This window comes from Hippoglossus hippoglossus, chromosome 14, assembly GCF_009819705.1.
Source record: "Hippoglossus hippoglossus isolate fHipHip1 chromosome 14, fHipHip1.pri, whole genome shotgun sequence".
NCBI classification, from domain to species: Eukaryota; Metazoa; Chordata; class Actinopteri; order Pleuronectiformes; family Pleuronectidae; genus Hippoglossus; species Hippoglossus hippoglossus.
The window spans coordinates 18,330,103-18,348,998 of NC_047164.1; the positions used below are offsets into that span (position 1 = coordinate 18,330,103).

At 42.8% G+C, this 18,896-nt stretch overlaps 1 protein-coding gene across 2 annotated transcripts in view; it reads right to left on the reverse strand.

Moving 5' to 3' along the window:
• LOC117774059 (transmembrane protein 211) overlaps window positions 1-18,896 on the reverse strand; it is a 110,115-nt gene that overhangs the window by 47,710 nt on the left and 43,509 nt on the right. The window contains exon 3 of one of the 2 annotated variants that reach the window (XM_034606105.1): window positions 17,812-18,073. The exons of the other annotated variant lie outside the window; for it this stretch is intronic. Within the exon in view, the coding sequence (XP_034461996.1) occupies window positions 17,826-18,073 (248 nt within the window). The 3' untranslated portion in view covers window positions 17,812-17,825. Of the gene's footprint in view, window positions 1-17,811; window positions 18,074-18,896 lie in introns of those variants that run through there. 2 annotated transcript variants of the gene reach the window in all.

Consider the following 18,896-nt stretch of genomic DNA (forward strand, 5'->3'; position numbering starts at 1 on the left):
GGGGGGGGGGGGTCACCCACATTAACCCCTGCACAGTGCAGGAGGTCCCCGCACATGCTTTAAGCAGAGACAGAGAGGAGATGGAGGACGGAGCTGTGAGGTGATTTAGGCAGATCTGTTGGCTCGTCCCTGATGTGCGATTCAAACTGTGGTCGGCGGCAGCTAATGATGTCAGTAATGAAAGGGTTCCTTACTGGGTCAGGCCTTTGGACCCCGACACACTAACTCCTCACTCTGCCATCATGAATAACCTTTGAAGAACACTGAGGAAGCTCTGGTGAAACGCTGGTTACCTCCACCAAGGAGGTAATGTTTTAACCCTGTTTGTTTGTTGGTTGGTTTGTGTGTTTATTTGTTTGTTTGTAAGCAAGTACACACAAAAACAACTACGCGGAATTCCATGAATCCAGAATAGCGGGAAGATCCAGTAACTTTTTTGAGTTTCTTAAGATGCGGGTGTTTTTTAAACATTTTCATTGATTTCTCAGAGAATAACTCATAGATCTTGATGGAAAAAAAATCAAACACATGTTGGGAACGGAAATCTTTGAGTGTTTGAAATTTGGTGCAGCTTGATTGGATTTAAGGAGACTGTTGGGCCTTGGAGGAACTATGCACTTTGCTGAGTGCCATTCTAATGTTGCAGATTTGCTTGCTTTTTACTTAATACTTCCTGAGAAAACACTTACTGTCAGATAAAAAAATATACAAATGCAAATACAGTCGGCAATAGGATGTATATTTTTTGTACATAAAATTCTATGTAATTTAACATTCCACACCACTAAACAATAAACCTAATAAAATTTCTAATAAAAGTAATTACATTTACACTTAATTTTATTGAAAAAAACTGTGAAATAATACAGTGAATTTCTTTACAGTGTACTCATGATACCTTGTTGTACACCTCATATTTCTGTTCAATTTAGCAGTTTGTCTTGCAGTGTAAAAAAGTATATTTCTTTGACTGATAAATACCATGTACATTAAATCCAATAAATCTTCACCACGCTCCATCACCTCTCCAAACGACCAAAAGCATCCACAACATCCAACAGCGCCCCTGTCTGATTTTCTGCTGAGGGAAACACAATTAAGGTGAGCGGAGAGATTCGTCATGTTGATTTATCCCACAACTCACCTAATGAAATTTCCCCACATTCCCTTTTGAGCAAGTGGCTGAAGGGGGAAGGGGGAGGGGGAGAAAAGAGAAATTAAAGATGGGACGACCCTCTGCTCCCTGCGTTCCTCTGTTTAGACGAATGAATCATGCCGCTGCCCCATTCATTTTTCTCAATTAAGTGTTTGCCATTTCGAATGCTTCCCAGCTTCATGATCATTAAAACCTCTGCGTGTCAGAGGAGGTTGAGGAGGAGGGGGAGGCGAGGGGTGGAAGGCACGCTTAATTCAATTTCACAGCCGTCAGCGCTACCTGCCCTCGTCGACAGACAGAGAGAATGCGAGGGAGGGATACTTAACAGAGAGAAAGAAGAGAGGGGTATAAATAAAGGTAATAAACACGGGATCCATCTGAGGGCAGCTGCCAACATGAAAAACACTTTATCGACAGCGCAAATCAGAGCTACTTTGTCTGAGGAATCTTGGTTTTCTTTAGCCAAGAGAAAAAGATTATTTGGTCGTTATCCGAGGATGACAAAGACTTAAAAGAAACAGTATTTTGGAGTTATTTCAAAAATGCAAGAGGATGAAGGGGAAATATCTCTATTATTTATTTAAGTACATAGTACAATTTTTCAAAGCTGTCAAGAAGGAAACTTTGCAAGGAAAATTTGTATTTTCCAAAGAGAGTAGGACGTAAAAGAGCTGTGAGCCAGACCCTCGTCCTCCTCGACACAGAATAAAGTCTGCACAGTTCCTTTATCATCCCCCTGATGCTGCATTGACCACTGCATAAACCCCTGACCCAGCACGCTTCAGCAGTTAACGTGATATATTCACGTGTTGAAAATCAATGCTGATATAATACACTCACATTAACATGGGGGAGAACAGGGAGGCCACAGAAGAGGGGGGAATTGTTGTGTTGTATAACTAACTAACTTACAAGCACGTGTTTATACCAGAGTAACGATTTTAATTTTGCAGCAGAAGGCTTCGAGTGAGACGAGCAACTGAAACAGTGGCTTGTAAATCCCCACAGGTTTCATTTAGAGGGGAATGCTAATTCTAATCGACCCTCCAGTCAAGTTGGGAAATAAGTGATGGCGGCCTGCTGCTGCTGCTGCCTTCCCAATACCATCACAACCAGAGGAGGAGGAGGAGGAGGAAGAGGAGGAGGAGGAGGAGGAGGAGGAGGCGAGACGCACCTCTGGCTTAATCACATTCATAGTTTCTCTACCTCATTGATTTGCAAACACGGCTCTTGTTCACCCATGGGTCCAAAATTAAGTGAGTAACAGCAGTTTCACTTTCTTGGGTTTAATTAAGTGTCTGTTTTTAGGCACAGTGGTGCTAATATTTAGAGGGTAGGCTATAATCGTTACCATTACTAGTTTAGTAACAACTACTGAGGCAATCTCGGAGGCCATCGGCTGTTGCCTGATGAGAAGTTAGACAATGGCCAATATTTTGGGGCTTCCGGTGTAATCCGGTATTCCGGTGTGATCCATTACGAGTGACCAATACAGTGGAATAAAAAAACAGCAGACTGGCTAATTGGCTAACTGGCTAACGGGCTAGCAGTCTGTTTTCCTTTATCATACAATGTTTGAACAGGAAGTTATAGCAGAGATGGGCAAAGCAACGTTTAAGTAGATATGATGCAATTAAGAGGCAACCAAAATGAAACGACCCAAAACCTTGAATAAAATTGGTAATTTCTCTGGGTTTGAACATTGTTGGAAACGTTCTGGACAATGTAAGTACACAAGTCAACAAAATATATAACACAGGTATCATCGTTTTTAGACATAATAATGAAGAATGAATGCATATTGGGTCTTTAACCTTCAAACCCATTGTCACTGGTTAAATATCCAGAGGGAGAAACATGTTTTACACTCAACATATGTTAAAGCAAGGTACGACTCCTGATGCTAGTGTTGGCTTGTGTATAAGAGGCCAGATGTTGTGAGTGTTTGCCTCCAATGGGACTAATGGAGCTTTGGAGGCCAACAACATAATGTGTCTGCTTCTCTTCTCACTGGGAACCGACTCTATAGTATCGAGCGCAGTCACCCTGTTGACGTCAAACCCATTGATTTATACTTTCACTACTCCCTCCGTTTCCCCTCCTCTCTCCACCACCCTCCACCCCGCCCTCCCTGGACGACAGCGCGTCGGCACTGTGTTGTCTACGACGTGGATCAACTCTTAATACGCGTCACATACACACCAACACACTTGACAGTCTCCCCACCAGGTTTGATTAATTTGGCTCGTAACGCGTGTGAGCAGAGCTATCACCGGCATCCAGATGTTCCACAGCCCCTTTTGTCTGCACACCCCCCCACACTACACACACCACACACACACACATCCCCGCTCACACAGACACAGACGTGCAGGGTACACACCTGTTTTCATCCCCTCGACTACTCCCTTCCAGTAGTGGAGGAGGTGATGTAGCACGTGGCATGCTGTTGATTATTTCTCCTCTGCTTCTCTGAGCTCTCCGTGAGCAGGGACGATTTAAAGAAAGAAGTGTGTTCTCGCAGAGGCTCGCAGAGATTGCATCAATGACTTAAGGGGGCGGTCATCAAAGGGAAAGAGCTGCTGTGTAAACGCGATGCACAAACACACTCGAGCACAAATGCACAAACCCTCTCCTTCAGTGTAATCACCACCGATCGGACATCGACACACTCAGCCACCGCAGACAGTGGAACAGACGCTAACTAGCACAAAGTGAAGCATCTCCACAAGCAGGAGAGGACACCTGAACCCAATTCCCGGCTCAGGGTGGTCGAAATAAAACAAATGGCCCACCACACTGAGAGCTGACAGGGATCTTATGTCTTCTCACAGGGTTAACCTTGATCCTATGATAGAAGCTCCCAGCTTTTTACTACCTCCTAAACCGAGAGGAGAGGAGAGAGTCTGGACGCAGGCACAGGACAAAGAGAGAATAAGAAATGGGCTTTAGGAGAGGGAGACTGAGAGGGAATGATTGAGTGTAGCCATTGAGAATGCAGATCAGAGATGCGATAGTCACTTTATGGATGAAGGGCAGCAGTAAAGTTCTGAAGCAGTGGTATAGAAACAAGTTTATAGAGGTTCTGAGCGTGACTTATATTTATAATGGCCGTTTCTGAACCTCCCTCATTTCAAACAGAATACAGACCAATACCTGTTCTCTACCTTTGCCCTGGAGATTTTTACTTAGCAGAAAATGTTACAGCTTTTCTATATACTCAACAAGAATAATAACATTACACTTTGAGTTAATTTAATTTGTAGTTGACCCATATAATTCATCCACCCATTACCTATAACACTTTTCCTTTAGGGTCGCAAGGGGAGCTGGAGCCGGAACAAGGAACTGTGAAGAAACCAAAATTCTCCACTCCAATTCAAATGATATTATGTGTTATCATGTTGGGCTGGATCTCGTTCTGCTGCCACAGATGTCGGATCTTGTGTCATGTTTTCTCAGGGAAAGTGAGTTAGTTTTTGGTAATTGACTCACAGATAATATGTTGGTTACAACATTATTATCTTCTATTTATAAAGCAGTTGCCAACATGTTTATTGTTGGCACAGGAGGTGATGGGACGTTCAATTATTTCTGTATATTAGTATAAAAAAACTGATTATTTGGGGTTTTATTTCTGAAGATTTTATGACCTTGGATTTATGCACTTTAATTTGGGCCTTTGAAGAACTCTCAAAGACATTTTTCACAGCATTATCTTTTTTCTACAAACTTTGAGATAGAGGCCACTCTTAGAATTTGACTTTAAGTGATGGACCTTTTGTTGTATTATGATTCCATGCTGTGTCGCTGCAGCTTGTGGCCTTTTGTTAACTTTAGTACAAATGTAGAAAACTATGGAATATAAACAAGAGTCCTTTGACCAATTTCCAAAGTCAAGGTCGGACAATAATAAAACAAATGGCCACATCATAGTTCTAACACATCTTCTACACACAGTGTTAACATACATGTACACAGTTTCAGAAACCAACAGATGCTGGTACACCCCCCCCCCCCCCCCCCCCCGACATGCACACACACACACACACACATGCACACACCCTCAGGGTATTTGCATGTCTGAAGCATATGTGTCGCTGTTCTTAACAGTTGGAGTTAATACGGCTCTGTATCTCAATAAGCAGCTTCAGTCTGTTCTCTGATGATCTGAGGAAAGCACACACGATTAACATGCCACAGTGTGTGTGTGTGTGTGTGTGTGTGTGTGTGATTGCGTGTGTTTCTCTTAAATACAGATAAATACCAGGTCATAGACTCACTGTCTGCATATTCAGAGGCTAATCAGTGTGTTTGTTGGGGAGCAGTCGTATGAAGCTGACGTCTGGACAGTAACATCTTGCTTTTTTAATCAGATTTATTATTCAGTGTGTATTTGCATACTCAAGACTGCAGCTTTTACATCCATGAGAGAAATTATTAAGAATCCCTTTAAACACACCGTTGTTTACGTTTGCGCAGATTTAGAGATGAATCTTGAGACTATATAGCGCTTAACAATGAGGTAAACAAATGTAGGCACACACAATTTTTTTCTCCAATGCACAAACACAAAGGATGGTGTGTGAAGCACAGCTTTAGCGTGAGTTATTTTGTGTGGCGTGTGAAAAGAGTCATGCCGAAACACAGTCATAACACCACCTGTCCTCCAGTTGGTGGGCGGGTCACGTTGAAACAAAATCAGTGCAGATCTTAATCATGATAATGGATTCATTATGAGCGAATGGATTCAACTTTACCAAGAACAACATGTTTTTTGTTTTGGTTTCACTTCAAAACCTCAATTCAGGGATTTAGACCTAAGAATATAAGTGCGCCAGCTTATGACTCAGCTGCATCAGTTCAGCCTACACAGTTCACACTCGACAGCATCAACACATGTCTACATATAGAGCTCTCATCTCATGTAAACAACATGATGTGTGTCAGTTCTGTCAATGTACGGTCAGTGAAACAGAATTCTGTGTGCAACAGACTGTGAACTCATTACTTTAACACAAAATGCATGTAATGACCCCATTGTCCAAAGTCCATGAACTCTCTTTCTCATTCATTCTCCACCAACCGCAAAACACTACGTTTGCTGCACAATTGTCAAAAACACATTCAAAACAGATTAACAGCAAATTTCATGGATTTCTGCAGAAACATCTTAGCAGAATATTTACAATAAAATAATAATCATATATTTTCGTACAGTTAATAAAGTAAACGTTTTTTATTCTTATTCTATAATGAAATACTGACTTGTGTGAAAAATCACAAATGTAAAAAGTTCACAGATATTAGTTCATCATTTATGTGATGCTCCTTGTTGTTAGCGTTTTCTGAGTGAGATCATGTCTTAAAATATTGCCAGTGTAATGGTCAATAATTTGTATGAAGTATGTGTGAGGTGTTTTGGTGGTTTCAGTGAGTTTTGGAGATAAGATTAATTATTTGGCCAAAATGCATTTAGGTAAATGATAAATGGTCTGTATTTATCTCGGCCTTTTCTAGTGTTTCCAGTGCCTCTGCAGCACAGAAAGGGACATAGTGTTGCAAATGTGCTTCAGGTCTCCAGGGTTCCAGAAATCTCATTCAATTCCAGCATAGACAACATCAAATGACTAGTAGAACACCTTCAGGGCTTGGATTGGCATGAAACCTTCCCATTTGAATCATGTGAAACAATCCCGGGGAGCAATAAGATCAGAAGTGTCCAATTACTGACTTTATAATTCTGCTCTGTGTCCGACAGCAAGCGTCTAATGGAAAATGAAGAGTGTGTTTCACAGGAGCAGTGACTGTCACAGTTTGAATCAGTTCACTTTCAGATTCACAGCATTTTGAATTGGCCTCAGTTCTGGCTCACGCGTCTGACTGCCACATCCATGATAATGGCAGCTATGGCTCCTGGGTGCTGCGGTATCGTCCGAGCCAAACAGATGGGACAAAACATTACATCTCAGAAACTACTCATGAACCTACAGTCATGTCAAATCATCTCGGAGGCTGCTGAGTTTCTACTCCGGGGAGGATATGGGGTATCGTTAAAAGGAAAGTTTGGATATATGAACAGTGAGAAAAACACAACTCCAAAACTCTTCCAATTTCTCTTCACAAGTAAAAGGGGATGTTGTCAACAGCTTCTGAATGTAAAGAGATTTTTTTCAATAAATAGCAATTGTGACACTTTCAGGCGTCTTTTTGTGTTTTTTGCTTGTCTTGTTAGTGCAACAAATCCCACTGTAGTGTTTGTTCATGTGTCTGTGTGTGTGTGTGTGTCTGTCTGTCTGCGTGTGTGTGGTGGAAAGTAGGAAATGAGGTGTTTCTGAGGCCAAGTGTAGGTCATGCTGAGTTGAGGGGAAAATAGCGACCATTGTTATGGAGATGATAACTGAACATCGACAGGAAGTGTGTGCGTGAGTGTGTGTGTGTGTGTGTGTGTGTGTGTGTGTGTGTGTGTGTGTGCGCGTGTGTGTGTGCGCGCGTGTGTGTGCGTATGAGAGAGATTAAACTGACAGACTGTGTGTTTTTGTGTTATTGTGCTCAGTCATTGCTAGGGACCAAACAAAGGAGAGTTGTTTATCCATCGTTGCTTTACAGACACTTCACTGCTGCACAATGAGGCCACAGTGGAAACACACATTCAAACACACACTGAATACTGATACAATTGTTATGTGGTTCATAGCCTCGCCACTATTTGACATGGAGCATAGGCTTGGACTGCCTATGACAGGGGGGATTGGCGTTACTGCCGTCACCGGATGGGGGAAGGGGATACGGGCACACGTGTGCGTGTGTGTGTGTGTCTGTATGAGAACATGTACATGTAGAGGTGACTGGTTTTACATGAAGTGGATGTGACACATAGCCACGTGTGTAATGTTGTGTGCGTGAGGCTGTAGACAGAGTCTAGTGTAGGTGACAGTGTTTGCTGTGTCTCCAGTAGGGGCCTTTATTTACCTCGAGAGCAGAGAGGACCACAACCTTTAACTGTGACAAAAGACCCAAGCTCTTTATTCCTTAACTCCCCTGTTTTATAAGAATAACTATATTCCAGTATCATGTTTCTCTTTTCCTATGTGCCACAAGTCCAATTCAGTGCTGATTCGAATGCAAATGTTAAGGACAATCAGACACCAGACAACTGAGTCATCCCATATTCACTCTGAGCTTAGATACTTGTTTTTTGTTGTTTCTTTTTCAAATAATAAGTGAAATTCATCCACATTTACACATCTGGACAAAGGAAATAAATGAATAAATGAAATGATATAATAAATAAAAGATAAAATGCACAAAGAGCTGCAAACATGAAGTTACACAGACTGACATTTATTGGACAGTTGAGCAGACAGCCATCCTGAGTCTGTGCCACATGGGAAAGTGGAGCTCTGGTGACAGACAGCAGGTCGTGCAGCCCTTTTCTGTACAGGATGTGAGAGCACTAACATCACAGGTTATCCTCTGTCACTTTGATTGGGTCTTATCATGTTCAGTGATCGGGTCTTATCTAATATTAGCAGGTCTGGAGGGCAGAGGAAGGAGAGGTGCATGAGCGGCGTGCTGCTGATTTGTTGCAACCGTGATGGTCAATGAGTGATAACCCTCATTCCTGAAGTCCTGTGGTTCGGTTACTTTCTGCATCTGTTGGTTAACCTACATGAACTGAAACCCAGTCAAGTGAGTGATACTGCAGCAAAGTAATAAATCATTTTACTACACCTGCTGTGAAAATGTTTACAGCATAGGCTGAAACTGGGCTTTTCACTGCATGAATAGAGACAAACAGGGAGAAACAGGTCGACTTCCTTATACTATGGAACTACTGTGTGTGTGTGTGTGTGTGTGTGTGTGTGTGTGTGTGTGTGTGTGTGTGTGTGTGTGTGTGTGTGTGTGTGTGTGTGTGTGTGTGTGTGTGTGCGTGTCTCTGTGTGTGCGTGTGTGTGAACATCCCAGGTGATGAAGGAGAGTGAGACTGAGGACACATTTACACAACCAGATAGAGAAGAACTGATGAAGTCTTCTCACCTCATTACCCATGAATTCTATCTCTCACTCACTCACACACACACACACACACACACACACACACACACACACACACACACACACACACACACACACACACACACACACACACAGAACCCACAAACCACACATCAGGTCCTATTATTTACACTACACCACAACCTGACACGTTGTGGACACCCTCACGAGCAGAAAGGACACATAAAAACCCAACGAAAGCTGTTGACTAATTGAGAACACAAGCAAATCGCATGTGCATGAGTGAGGAAAACAAACAAACTGAGGCCGGGTGAAGCTCTGAAGTAGAATAAACAAGAATAAAGCTTTTTGATCAATACCTCAGAGCGGGGCTGGACACAGAGAGCAAGCTGACAGGCAGTGAGAGGGTGTAAATTGACTATATGTGAGCTCAGGGATTATCCCTCGTCAAATAATCCTCTGTAGTGAACCCTCATCACCTGGATAGAGAAATAACTGGGGACCCAGAGACAGGAGACGAGAGCTATTATGTACAAACGCCTGCCTACAAACTCAGATCTGAGGGGAAGTGCAATTCTCCTTTCTCTCTCCGGAGGAGGTCCATGTCTCAATGTTTTGTTGCTCTCTATTTAGTTTCTTCCCATTCCTCTACACTGTACACCCTCAGGCTGATAAGGGCAGCAGAGAGGTTTAGATATCAGACCGCTGGCATGGTGGTGACATCAAGCTCCGGATCATCAGAGAGAGAGAGAGAGAGAGCGAGAGAGAGAGAGAGAGAGAGAGAGAGAGAGAGAGGGGACTGGCAGTAAATCCAGATCGTCCTCATGCAAACACTAAACTAGTACTGTGTGTGTGTGTGTGTGTGTGTGTGTGTGTGTGTGTGTGTGTGTGTGTGTGTGTGTGTGTGTGTGTGTGTGTGTGTGTGTGTGTGTGTGTGTGTGTGTGTGTGTGTGTGTGTGATGCATGGCTCAGCAAAGGCCAGTCATATCACAGGGAGCCAGGGTTTGCCTGACATCTTTATCTAGGCAGACTGCCCACTGCCACAAAACGCACCACCCATCCAAGTCACCTTGATCATGAGGGAGATCACATATCAAGTCTTTATCACAGTGCACAAACACACACACACACACACACACACACACACACACACACACACACACACACAGATCCAAAATAATCCCCAAAGATTTAAAGTGAGATTCATCCAATTGTTTCATTTAGAAATGGCTACATTGAGAGACAACACTTTATAAGCTGTTACATTTAATTTTTTCAATTTAACTCTAATAGCAGTCAATACTAGTTTGAAAGCCTTCATCAACCCCCTAATCATGAGAGAACTCACACAGAGACCTTTTTGCTTCGTGTATGGAAGCTGCACACAATCGGCCCTAGATATGATCTGAGACAATCAGACAGGGGATCAGGAGTCATCAGTGTCATGGACCTGCATTAACTAGTAAATGGTTCATTCAACAAGATCGTAATCCAGACCACTTCTTTAAGACCTTAACATGCAGGGCTCAGTGGATTTATGAGGACATGACAGTAGTGTGAATGGCTTATTTAAAAAAAACATTCAGGAGGTATCATTGAACATTATTACTAAATAAGTTCTATCTCTTGTTTAAGACTTCTCCACACGGTTGACCATGTGGGTGTGGTTCATCCAGATTCGACTGACAAAGACCAAACAACTGTCGTCAGACTCTGATCATCAGGAATGAGTCCTGGTTGGTGACACTAGACAAGTACACAGTAATTATGTGTTCCCTCGCAACCTGTTTAGCGTTATGTCGCAATAGTTTCCTGTTCCCATTATGTAACACAGTCATTGCATTGATGGTGCAATAGTGTTAATTATATAAGCATGCCTATTAAGAAGTAGTACGATATCATCATATTTCATGCCGAGTTCAAATTCAATTCAAAAGTGGAAGAAGATGAGGAGAGACGGGCTACATGTTAGAGTTTGGATACCCGACCAAAGCCCAGTGGTATAGGCCTGGCCAGCTTCGAAGAAGAATGACCATTTTCCGGTTTGGATCGGTCGCGTGGGCGGGTGTGTCAGGTGGTTCAGGGGCAGGGTGGCACAAACCCAGTGCAGCTACATAAACTGCATGAGGCTCGGGTCAGGCTCGGACACAAAAAACAGAATGGCTGTCAGGTTCGGGTCGGGCTCGGTTCCTTTTCTCTCGGGCTTGGACGGGTTCAGGCAGAAGACTGAGGCCTGAGCCGCACTCTTTATGGCTCAGAAGGAACAGAAGAAGAAAAGTGGTGCGAGGGAACTCAAAAGTAATCCTCAAAAGAATTCTTGCCGTGACCCTTCGTTCACTTCAAACCAGTAAGAGCCCGGAAAAAGAAAAACAGAAAAAAAGGCAATGGTGCCATGCATTAGTTCAGGCAAGCATGGAAGTCCTTTTAGAGTCACATGTTTCATTCATCCTCCAATCACATTTAACCATGCATACAACACTGCTGAGCTCTGCATCCATGCTGCTGCACTCCTGCTCCGCCTCACCAGCCTGCGACTGCACATGTGCTGTATGTAAGTTTTTAATGAGTCACATAATATATTTATGTTTGCTAAACGTGGTGTATCTCAGGCTCTGAACCGAAAGGTTGTGAGCTCAGGGGTCGTCTGTGTCAAACTAGAGCATCGCCTGAGCAGAGACACATCACCAGACTAAAATATACATTACTGCAGTAATGGTTGAAACATTAACGTACAGTTACTGTTTATCAAAGGCAACTCATCGATGGTCACCGCTGAGAAAATTTTGAGCTCTTGTTCTTTTTTTACCTTTATACAAGAGCTTGGTCTTATTGAATTCATGTTCAGATTTTGTAATAATCAAAACCCTGCACACTCAACTGTACCCTGTTTGTGCTCAGATTCCCTGCACTCCCGCTTCAGCACTTCTCCTCGCGCTCGTGCCGCTTCTATTCGTCTTGTGAACAGAGTATATTTGAGCGAGCGCAAACGGAAAGACCACAGTTTCAAATAAAGATAGAAAAAACACCCATATGCTTTCACTGTCACTGCCTGGCTGAGCTCAGACTTGCAAATAAAGGAAGAAGCTGCTGTGTGAGGTACTTATGAAAAAGCTGGAGGGTGGGGGGGCTGACGGGAGGATCGTCATTATTTATCAGCTCCTTGTGGTTTCTCTCACAAACCTTGGTACATGCAGGAAAGATGCACACAAAGCATGGAGCACAGGAACAAAGGGAAAACACCATTCCTGCACTGAAACACTTCTGTCGCTACACAGCAACCTGAAACATCTAGATATGTAATTATAGGAGTAAAAGCTGATGTTGAGAAATTTCTCTGACGCTCTCGTCTTTACTATTAATCACTGATCAGCTGCCTGTTGAGCACAGCAGCCCTTCAAACTGCTACAGCAAGTCAGGCCTGTGAAGCTGTACACTCGGATTCCCACTCTTGAGAAGACGTTAATTACTCTGGATCTCTCTAATAGAGTCACGCTGCAGCAGTTAAGGACAACAGAGACACGGCGCGGATGTACAGAGCTCATTACTCACGCAAACAACACAGCTCTCGCGGGACACAGAGATTAATGGCACTCCTCTTATATATGTAGCACGTACATAGGGGTTTTGCATGATGCAACCACACCGCCTGGAAAGACGACAGGGAAAACACGAGCACAGGACCCGAAGAAAACAACGAAAGACACCAGATTTGCACTTCTTTGGAGTCCCAGATCCTTGTTGTGGGGCAGGACGCCGCGCATTTCAATTTCAGAGACTTTCAAAGACTCCTGGGGGCGATGTGCGGGAAGGGGGTTACGAGGGAGGAAGGAAGATGAAGAGGCGATGGCGGTCGAGGAAGGAACAAAAGGAAGAGTTGAAAGAGAGAACTAAAGCACAGGAGATGAGAGGGGGAGGTATACCTGAGGACAAATTTGCAAACGTGTATCCTTTTCTTGTTACATCACTCTTTGAATCGCAAGTTGTGGCAATGACTGCGTCCGAGCTCCCGCTGTGAGGTTTCTAGTGTCCCCGATATCACCTCGCTGTCGTTTCTCTTCCCGTTCGTCCTTCTCTGAAGCAGCAGTCGGCCGGTCCTCAGCGAGGCCTCCGAAATCATCGCTCTCCTCTCGCTGAAGGCCTTTGAGTCGACTGAGGTTTGTTCCTCTCAGAGATTCTGACGGGCTGTAATTCTGTTTTAAGGCAGAAAGTCATGACAGTTCCCCGCTGCGCTTATCTCACACATATATTTCTCCCAGGATTAGATGAAAAGCTTGTCTCTCCTCGGCCACACAAAGTGTCGTTTGTCCTTGTGACCTCTCACGGGGGTCATCGACTTCCTCTAGCCTCTGTTCAACAGCGTGGCTATAAAAGGCGAGGCAGAGATGATGGAGGGATCAGGACCTCAGCGTCACTTCTGTTTCCCATTAAAAGTCTTATCTCCGCCACAAAGACCCCTGTGTTTGCAGCTCGTCACATATAACTCTCAAATCAAATCTGTAAATCTGTCAAAAACCTTCATGGTGCCAATTTTCTTTTATTCATTGCGGAGCGATATATTTTCTGGAAATAACGTCTATGCCCTAGTTTTAATCTATTTTATTTTGTATGATATCTTTTATTACTGTTTTATTCATGTGCTTTAATAATGAAACACTTCTTATGAGACTACTCTTTTCTCCTTCCCGTCAGGAATCAATGATGCTCCTAGCAGAGCAGATTCTGTGGATATGATTCCGTTTATTTTATTTTCAGTTTTTACACTTTACAAATAAAAAATAATAAAATGAGATGTACATTTTAAATACAAATTTTTAAAAAGAAAAGAAAAGAAAAATTACAATGTTTGTGGGGAATTTTACCCCCAAAAAATGTGAGATGCATAACTACAAGAATGACTGTTCTAATGTTTCTTCATCTCTAACATGCTGTTAATAACTTCTAAGTAGGTTTTTAGATTTCACATAACAATCGGGAAACCTTTCTACAAAAGGGAAATGTTGTGTGCTAATTAAAGTAATCTCTGTGAGCTTTCATCATTTAATGACTTTATTTATAAAGCACTTTTCATACAAAGAAAATGTAACACAAACCAGCGTGGGGCGTTTGGTGACTTGTCTTACGGTGTCACAGACGCAGAGAGTATTTGTGCAGGAGAAACCCTGTGGATGTTTTGGTGTGTGGGTTTTATGTGTGTGCGTGCTCTCCTCCCCGCATGTGTGAATGCGTGGTGACAGATTGAGGGTGCTGGGACACTCTGGGGACCGATGACGCCTCTCGCTCCTGTTGCTCCTGCTGAATCTCACAGATGCCACTGGCTCTGCCTCCGGCAACAAGAAAAGAAAGGGGGCTGCACAGGTTTCCAAAATGTTACACAGGCTCTTTTTTTATATCTGTCTGGTGTAGTTTCCCTCGTTTGTCTCTCTCATTTGTCTTCTCACAAGAGACAACTTGGATCGCAGAGATGTCCCCTGTCTGAGAAGCTTTACTCCACGGCTTTAAATTGCTTCTGTGTGACAGAGAGAAAGAGGAGCAATTTGCAGCCACTTTCTACACCTCATATCTCATCACGGGAGGTGATAAAAATGTTAGACTTGCCAGCAACTGCATTTTCTGGCAAAATGTACATTGTGTAATGTATATCTACAATTTATGGTTAAATAACGACTGTATCTCTGCAAGTGTTACTATTAGTTATCACGGATTCTGAAACGAAGATCTTTCATTCCCGAACATCCCAACTTAATCCCCTGTGAGGTATTTACCTATATTTATTGAAGAGCGTGTTTCTTTTGCTGTTTGAGAGCAGGACTTATATATTTCCCGCTAAGATTGTTTAATGCTCTCACTCAAAACTCTGCGCCCTCGCTCAAATATACCCTGCTTGTGCTCAGATTTCCAGCACTCCAGCCTCAGCTCTTTGCTTCACGCTGACAGGAAGCCAGTGTAGCTGTTGAGGGTGGAGTGCATGAACCAGGTTAAAGTAACCGCTCGTACGGGACACTCAAAGATATAAATCTAACACACCCACAACGAGGGCAGGACAACTTCGCTTGTCATTGCTACACCTGCCATTATTTTGGTCGAGAGCAGAAGGAAAAATCACAGTAGAGTAGGAATCCGAGAGCAGACGTTTCAGGTGTACAGAGAAGCAGCGTCAGTGCAAGTAGAAGAGCTGAAGCTGGAGCGCATGCAGGAAATCTAAGTACAAGCAGGGTATATTTGAGTGTGAGTGCAGGGTTTTAAGTGAAAGCATCACCAAATCAGAACGTGAAATCATAAGTCCTGCTCTCAAACTGAAAGGCCACACTCTTGAATAAAGATAGGAGGTGAAAAAAAGTTAATATTTACACAATCCTGGAAACTCAGAGGGTCAAATCCAGATCACCAGTTTTTTTTCAGTCCATCTAGAAAAGTAAAAATTCCCCAGAAGTGATCCGGTGATGCCTCTGAAGATGAGCACTGTTCAACTGTGTTAGTCAGACGAGGAAACAATGACAGCCTGCGCTTCTCCATTTCTCCCCAAAATACACTTTTCTCTTCATACTTCCCATCACTCTGACATGCTTTGGTTCAAAGTTGAGAGCCTGGGGAATTCTAGCCAAGATGAAAGAGTGCAGCTAACTCCAGAGTAAACAGGGTTCGACCGAACCGAGGGACCCGAGAGACAAGAGGAATCATTAATGCATCAAAGGCTGTCAAAAGAATACAGTCGGAAAAAGTCTGAAAGTGTAAACACGGCAGATGGCGAGCAACGCATCCTTGGATGTGGCGTTCCAGCCCCGCTGACACAGTATTAGCCCCTACTGAGGTTGTTTGTGTCTGCCTGTCAGTGAGAAGGGATAATGGGGGAAATAGTTGGATGGATTTTGAGATTAGTCCGTGCAGTCTTGACAACATGTTCTGTGAGGCATCCAACACCTCATCACAAAAGAAAAATCATTCTCTGTGCTATTAGACCCACTCTCCTTAAAGGAAATTTCTAGTTTATTACGACTTGAGTCATCAATAAAATTGACAACTCAGTAATTGCTGCAATCTGGGAACATGGACATATCTTTTCAATGAAGTGTAACAGGCTAAGGAACATGAGAAATGGTCAATATGAGCACAGGAACACGTTTTCAGTGGGGGGGGGGGGGGGGGGGGGGGCCTGATCAGCATACGTGAACACACACAACACACTACATGCAAAGAACACATGATTATGGCACAGTGCCATGAATGGATGTATGATTACGGTAGTTGAGGATAATTTACATTTCAATAAAGGATATTTAAACCTGCAACAAGCTGCCGCTTCACACTTAATATCTTAGTATGGATCTTTAAGGTTCTACATCCTTTGAGATCCTGTCTGTCTACACCGTAGACACCAAAACGTAAAACGATTAAACTGGCAAAAAGAGGCCATATGTGTCCATCAGGATGATCCCATCTTATTCATGCTTCACTTCCTGCCCAGCAGCTTCATTTTGACCCCACAGTCACATGGTGAAAGAGGAGAAATGAACAAGAGAGGCAGGTGGGGGAGACCCGGGCTGTAATCTGTTTGGTTTCAGGCTCGCTCCTCACCCTGCTCCCCCGTCTGTCTGCTTCTGGGAGGTGTCCTCTTTAAACTGTGATCACAAAAAGACAAGAGAGGTGAGAATCTCTCTCCCTCATCTCCTCTCTATCTCCAGTGAGTCTAGTTCTTTACTGTAACAGAGTAGATCACAAGCTATGCAAGCATCCATCTTATCAGCAGATCAATCAACATGAGCCGCACGCAGGACATATCAATGTGTGTGTGTCAATGTTGCCAATACATTTTCTCAGGTGAATTTATACTTTAACAGGTCATCCATACACATTTACAAAGAATTTGAATCACTTCAAATGAAACTTTTATTTTGAAACAATCATTATACTAAGTCCTTTTCACAACTCAGCTGGCTGCAAATAAAATTTGAACTATTTAAATCGACTAAACTAATTTAATTCAAATGAATTATTTAATTCCTTAGTCTATGTTAGATCAGACAACAGAGAAATCCACTGTTCTGTCCTATAATACAAAAGTGCATATAAATAACACTTCTTAACATACATCTAGAGCTAAAGATCCATGGGACAACTGGCTCAGTGAGAGAAAACACAAGGACAGATTTCATTACAAAATGATCAATGAAATCAATAGACAGTGTATAATGGAGTGAGTGAATGCGTGTGTGCTTGTGTGTGTAAGCTCTAAGATATGATATATTAGGTTAGACAGAAAGTTTGGTTTTGACGCCATTTAAATGAACGTTAACTCATAAGAGGAATCAGATGTGAAATTGGTGTCGACTGGGTCTGCGTCTCCAGGCAGATTCAAATGGGTCTGGTTCAGGTAGAACATTCCCAGGTCTTTTCGGGTTCAGGCACGAATTCTCTGGCCCCTGAAGAACTCTCACATGCATGAGTAAGACTGGATGTTACCAGTCAGCTGATAGGTGCACATATGTCTGAGCACTGCCCTGCATGTTTCTGCGATTGTCATGGGACATGTGGATCAATAAGTTCATGATAGGGCCAAACTCCTGAGGACAAGATGATAAGATAAACACAAATAAAATAAAAATGTCAGTGTGTAGCTTCATTGCAATGTTGAGATGGCAACACCAGCGTCAAATCAACAGTGAAAGTGTGACACCCTTCCACCTGCTTCTGCTGCTGATCTTGTACAGGCCCCTTGCTCTTCCAACAACCTCACTGAATGTGCCCCATATCTGCCCCCATCCAGCTGTCTCAGTCCCCAGCCGCGCTGTGCCTCCTGATGTCCTTGTGAGAAAATATTCCCTCTGCCTTTGCTGCAGACACTTGAAAGCTCAGACATGTGCTGGATCACCGCTGTTCTTCCCCTTTTCATCTCGTGCAGACCTGCAGGATCAGCAGCCGTTCATGCAGAGAAAAAAGTCCCTGCTAGTTGAAAAAACTATTTTTCCACCTTCTTATGTGTACATTTTATCAGCGTCGCACACAGATCTGCCAGAAAATTGCTGCATTTAAGTTATGATTGCTTATCCTTTTGCTGTCGAGCTTTTTTTTTTTTTACAGTTTCTAACGATTCTGTCACTTTATGAAATACTTCCACATTTAGGAATATACACATTTTTGATTGCTTGTCGTGAGATACAGGAGAAGATGGATTCCATTCTGAAATCTGGAGGAAAAATGTTACGTTTTATCTTGTTATTAATTATAACTTTTGTACAGATTTTACCTTCGACCACTTTTCAGTCATTAGATAGAGTGATATCCATCATCTTATCTAACCCTTAGTAAGAAACTAAATGAGGCTATTTCCTTCTTTTATTATAGAGTATAATTTAGAACTTAATTTTCTCATGGCTTAAATGTATAATATATAACTTCGGCCACTAGGGGACTCTTGATCAAAACAATCACAAAACACATAGTTCGGTGATGTAACAAAGCAGCATGGGATCATGGGAATTATTTTCTTAACCGCATCATTTCATCATTTAACTAATTTATATGTTATTGACGTTACAGAGCAAACGGCAATGCATAATCGTGACCCATTACTAGTGACCAATACAAACAGTGGAAGTAAACAACAGCAAACTGGTTAGCAGTGTGATTTTCCTTCCTCGTACGTTGTTTGACCCGGAAGTTACAGCAGAGACGGGCAAAATCACAAGTAAAGCAGATATGATGCAGGGGCGACCGAAATGAAAGT